The sequence below is a fragment of the Myotis davidii genome, unplaced genomic scaffold (assembly GCF_000327345.1).
Source record: "Myotis davidii unplaced genomic scaffold, ASM32734v1 scaffold190, whole genome shotgun sequence".
NCBI lineage: Eukaryota > Metazoa > Chordata > Mammalia > Chiroptera > Vespertilionidae > Myotis > Myotis davidii.
Window position 1 is genome coordinate 1,159,061 of NW_006283440.1, and position 5,500 is coordinate 1,164,560.

Below are 5,500 nucleotides of genomic sequence, written 5' to 3' on the forward strand. Positions count from 1 at the left end.
AAATGAGAACATATCAGCTCAGTAGGCACCGGAGGGCGGGTCCAATCGACAGCCATAGAAGCAGTGCCTCGGCCGGAGCTGCCATCGTCCAGGGGCTGCAGGAGACAGAGACCCGGGCTGCAAACACAAGAGAGAGTCACGGTGCCCGAGGAGCACGGGGTCCCACACGCACCCGGCCCCACGCACATGCAATCCCTGAGACGGTTCTCCTCGGCTCCTGTGATGCATGGGGTTTTAGTGTTTTACAAGAACAACGTTTGCAGCGATAAACACGTTTGACCTTTCAGAGAGCTACCTAGTTAGTTATCGTTCTGCAGCCTCTCGGTACATTCCTTGCATTGGCGACAAGAGAAAGTGCATCGTCGGGCTGAGCAGGTCTCTCCTCCTCCAGACTCGGGCTCGCACCCGAGCGCACCGCTCAGCAGCAGCCTCCGCTCCAGCGGCTCCACCTTACTGTCCCATCTCACCTTCTCTTCAGGTGCAGAACTTAGCCACTGTGAACAAAGCGGAAACCAGTCACTGTTCACCAATCAGCTAAGCTCTGCACCTCGGCAGAGAGGTCTCCACTGGGCACAACAGGGGCGGGAGCGTCTTCGTGGCTGCCGGCTTCTTCTGTTTCCGGAGAAGAGCTACCACGGGCATCGTTCTCCCACTGCAGAGAGCGAGCGGCTCTGGCTCTGGAGAGCAGCCAAGGTCGTGGTTGCGTGGTAATCCCTGGCAATGTGATTTTAATCTTAAGTCACAAATCAGCATGCCAGGAACCCAAGCAGCCAGAGCACTCTGGAGCCGCCGTGCCTGCGTGCCGCGCCCACACCGCACACACCTGGTCCTTGGTCACGAGGCGACGACATCACCTCCAGGCCGGCCTCACTACCACATGGTTTTATTTTTTTGTCATTCATTTCCGTGCTGTCCTAGAGGAACAATTTTTTAAATCAAAGGACTCAGAGATGCCCATACAAATGCCAGTGCAGTTTTGGAACACAACCTAGGAAATGCACCGACAGGCCTCCGGCAGGGTTGGTGTCTGCTGGAAGTGCAAGTCCCTGGTCTTAAGTGAGGGGGGGGGCAGGCAGAGGGGATGCATGTGACCCCCAGCTCATCTGGAAGGGGAAGGACAGGGAGGCGAGAAAACAGCAGACTCCTCGCCAGGCCCACTCCTTTGCCTGCTTGAGGCAAAAACTGCACCAGAGTCGTGAGAGCCGCGTGCCCACTGTAGTTCCCACGGCTGAGAACAGGGGATGGGCCAGGAAGTCTGCCCAGGGCAGTTTCACACACTTCAAGAAACACAAACTCCCCGTGAAATTGAACATCGAAAGAGAAATATGACTTATACTGGTTACTATAGGAGGGTGGCAACAAGATAACTGCTCTCTTTTGTAAACTGGCCCATCCATGACCAGGGCCTGGGGCCGCCTGGAAATGCTGTTGGGGTCGTCTGCACACAGCTGTCTCACTACCAGAGGCTCAATCGCCACAGCTACTCCTACCATTTCCTTTCCCAGCAAACACAATGCCTCACCTCTCCTGGGAGGTGTGCACTTCAGAAAGGCGTTCCCCTCAGCATTAGACTGCTTTCCAGTAAGTAAGGTTCTTAAATATCCTGGACAAAAATGATTTTCCAAGACAGAAGCAAACTAAGTGTCCAACAATGGGTTAAGAAGACCAACATAAAATATTAAATATCCATTAAAATTATATTTACAGAGAAGCCATATAACATGAAAAATGATTGAGATCTATTGTCACGTTTTTAAAAGGATACAAGATTAAACATACCCTATTTATAGCATGTAAAACCTGGAAGAAAAACAGACCTAGAAATGATGGTTGTTAGAGAGGAACAACACACTTACAACCCCACAGTTCGGCTTCGAGACGTTCCCGGCGGCTGCTGAATTACTGTGTAAATGCAGAGCTCTCCACAGAAAGCCTAACCGCTAGGATGTAAATCTCCACAGGTCAATTCCAAGCACAATTAACAGGAAAAGCAATTCAAATAACTCAGGACTCCCTGCCCCCTGAGCCTGGGAGAGCCTGCTCAGCTCCGCGAGCCTGCCCTGGACGCAGCCCCGAGGCCGGAGGCGGGCTTTGGCGGGAGGACCTCCCCCCAGCCTCCCAGGTCAGCAGGGCCAACCTGAGCGATGGCACGTTCTCACGCAGCCCAGGAGTGGGCCGCTGGCCACGCACTCCCGCGTCAGCCTTCACCGTGGAGGCCAGGGGCCAGCACTCGTGCTGGGCTTCTCAGTCTCCCTCCTAACCATCCCCACGATGTGCTCCCCCAGCTCCTGTTACTACAAGCGATAAAGCTGAAGTGGCCAAAACGGTGCCAAGGAGAGCTGTCCTGCCTGGGTGGACAGCTCTGCCCCCGATGACCCTCCCAGGCGCCCGCGCTGGGGCAGAGGACTGATTGCTGCGGGTGCTCTGGGATCACTGTTTGGTTCTTCAGTTATGTGGCTCCTGAGAAATCTGGTTAGAAACAACAATGGGGCAAGGAATGGGAGAGTTTACCTCTTTAAAACAGCATCTCGGCCACCACCTGGGCTGAGCATCTGTCCATCTGCTCCTTGGTCAGCTGGAAGCATTGGCGGGCGAGCTGCTGCTGCCTGGCGTCCTCGCTCACCATCAGCTCCCCGTAGAGGTAGATGCCCATGGCCTGCAGGGGCAGAGGCCAGAGAGCATGAGACAAAGAAATTATGTGTCCACAGCTGCAGTCTCAGTTTGTTTCACACAAACGTGCTGGTCCAGAAATCACAGGAGACCTCAGAAAAGATAAGACAGTTGAACAGTTGTACTTGAGGAACCGTAGTTTTCAACTCCTCTTTCCTGCTTTCACTGAAACTCTAAGGAATTCTCAGCTATCAATTCCATCAACAGAACCGTGATGATTTAACTGATGACAAAGTGGTGACAGTGAGCGTTTCCCTAGCGATGGCTGTGCTCTGGAGGAGAGGGGGTCTCGGTGCAGCTAACGCTCCTTCCCAGGACAGGTGGCCCTCGGCACTGCTGGGCCGCGCAGACCACCATGCAACTCGCAGCCACAGGCAGGCAGCAGCATCCCGCCACCTGGGAAGATCCCACTGCTTCAGCCGAACCGACCACGGTCCCTCCACTGCGGCAAACACTGGCTCTTCTGTTCCAGACACGATGCTGCGAAGACCTATGTCTGCACTTTTCCTACAGTTTTAAAAACAGCCAATTATGCTCTGAAGACCCAAGACCCCTCGGGTTCTGCCTCCTCTCTCCACGCTTGGCTGTGCCATGGATCCCCCTCTGCTGGGGCAAATTAAGAGAAGGACCTCAAAGACAGCGCAAGACAAAAACTTGCCTAGTTAGAGGCTCGCAATTTCTTTCCCGTAAAGGCTGAGATGTGGTAATCCGTATTTAGAAAAGTTCATGGTTCTAAGTATATTGCAGTTAACTCTGGTTTTCAAATAGACCTTAATTTTCTCTTGCATTTTGTCCTCCTTATACTCCACTCTGTGTTTCCAAACACCTCCTGCTCCACTGTGCAAATGTGACATTTCTTCTGGTACAAAGTCGTGCATTTTTCTTTGTGGGAATAACAAGCCCTTCCGTGCTGGCAGCCCCCCATACTCAGGCCCTCTCAAAAGCGCCTTTGTTTGCCCTGCCCCCGCTCTCCGCCCGACTGGAACTCGCTCCATGCCGTCGGCCCTGGCTGGGCAGAAAGCTTGCTCGTAGGCACACACTGGCCAAGCCCACGGGCCGAGCTGAGGTCTGACTTCCAGCCGCACAGACCCCGTGGCACATGTCCTGCCACGGACAGCCATGCCAGGACAAGTGTGGGTGGGCGCAGAGCGGCACGGAGGACATCCCCAAACATGGCCACCCACGCACGCTTCCTGTGGGCTCCCGGGAGGATGACCACTTTCCTCTGGTGAGCAGGGAGCAAAGTTCTCACAGGAAAGACACTCAGCACAGGCCTGTCTGGCACGACAGGTGCTGACAGACAGACCGCTCCCGCGGCTGGGCTCTCCATCTCGCCTTCTCACAGGCTTTAAGTCAGGACCAGCGAGGACAGAGAGATGCACCAGCATGACTGAGCCACCCTGGACCCGAGGCCTGTGATGCCGTGCAGTCTGCACAGGCCTCGCTCGGTCGCGGCCATGCCACCCCAGGTGAACCCAATGGTGCCTCTGAGGACCAGGGCTCGGTGCGTTAAGGGACACTGAGCTCTCAAGGGAGAATCTGCTCCTACCAACCGTTCAGACTTTGGGAAAATGTGTAAGTATCTGTTATCCTTGGGTCCCGGACAGCCGGCAGCAGCACCGGCGGAACCTGAGCTGTGAGGACGACCTACCTGGTCCTCCTGGAGGAACCTCTCCACGGTTTTGTATGCGGTTGTGTATTTGTGCTTGACGACGAGTTCACACCATCGATGGCGAACCTTCACAAACGAGAGAAAACCCCATAAGCAACACACCAGCAGGTCCCCTCGGCCGCAGGAGTTTCAGACTCAGAGCCTTCTGTGTCCGCATCCCCGCTTATCCTGGGGTGGGGGGGGGGGCGCAGGACCCGTGATGCCTGAATCCTCGAGAGGATGGGCTATGATCAAGTTTAAGGCCTTGGCCACCTCAGCTGAGCACTTATCACACGGTGGCTGTAACTTGCAGTCTGAAGCACAAAAGCAAAACTGGCCCAAAATGGAAAATCCGTTCCTACCACCGATCTCAGCAACCTCAGCTATGCTTTCTTTCTTTCCTTACTAAGTTGAGAGCTTTCATGTTTTTACACGAAGGAAGCTCCATATGGCTCCTCTCTGGGGGATGCGAGCTGTGGCACCCCGCTCCGAGCTCCGGCCAGCGGGAGCACCGCACCGGGAGGTGCCGTTTCAGTGGCCTGACTGCAGAGGCCGCCAGTGACCCATGTGCGGGGAACGCTCCTGTGCGGCCTGGAGACAGGGGACAAAGGAATGAGTCACATCCTGGTGGGGGACAGAGCGAGAGGGTTCGAGATTTCACCATACTACTCAGAATGGCATGCAACTTAAATCGTAAGGACTGTTTATTTCTGTAATTTTCCATTTAATGTTTTCAGACTGCAGTTGACTATGAGTAACTGAAACCACAGATAACGGGGGACGACTGCACTCTTTGGAGTGTATTAACATTGTTGGCACTTCCAGCTTTAAGTTTCATTTAAATTTATTTAACCATGTTCCTCATTAGGACTGTTAGTCAACTTCAGGGGAGAAAAGTGCATGTTTCAGTTGGGTGTTGTGATGTTTTTAAAGATTTTGTAAAATAACAGGTAAACGAAAAATGCAGCTAAGAAACTAAAGGCACATCCCCGGCCAGGCGGCAGGTGCACTGCCCACTGGGCTGTCCATGAAGGTTTCCTTTGAAACCACAACTTCACTTCCTGCAATAACCGGTATGGTTCAAAGCTGCTGATGGTTACAAGAGAGGGAGGACGGGCAACACTCTCCACATTCCCTAGAAGAGGCAGAGCGCCTCCTGGGGGGTTGGGATGTGGGCGG

At 54.0% G+C, this 5,500-nt stretch overlaps 1 protein-coding gene across 1 annotated transcript in view; it reads right to left on the reverse strand.

Moving 5' to 3' along the window:
* LOC102772336 (chromosome unknown open reading frame, human C9orf3) overlaps window positions 1–5,500 on the reverse strand; it is a 341,200-nt gene that overhangs the window by 959 nt on the left and 334,741 nt on the right. Inside the window, 2 exon segments of the mRNA XM_015564262.1 lie at window positions 2,512–2,656; window positions 4,322–4,408. Of these exon segments, the coding sequence (XP_015419748.1) occupies window positions 2,516–2,656; window positions 4,322–4,408 (228 nt within the window). The 3' untranslated portion in view covers window positions 2,512–2,515.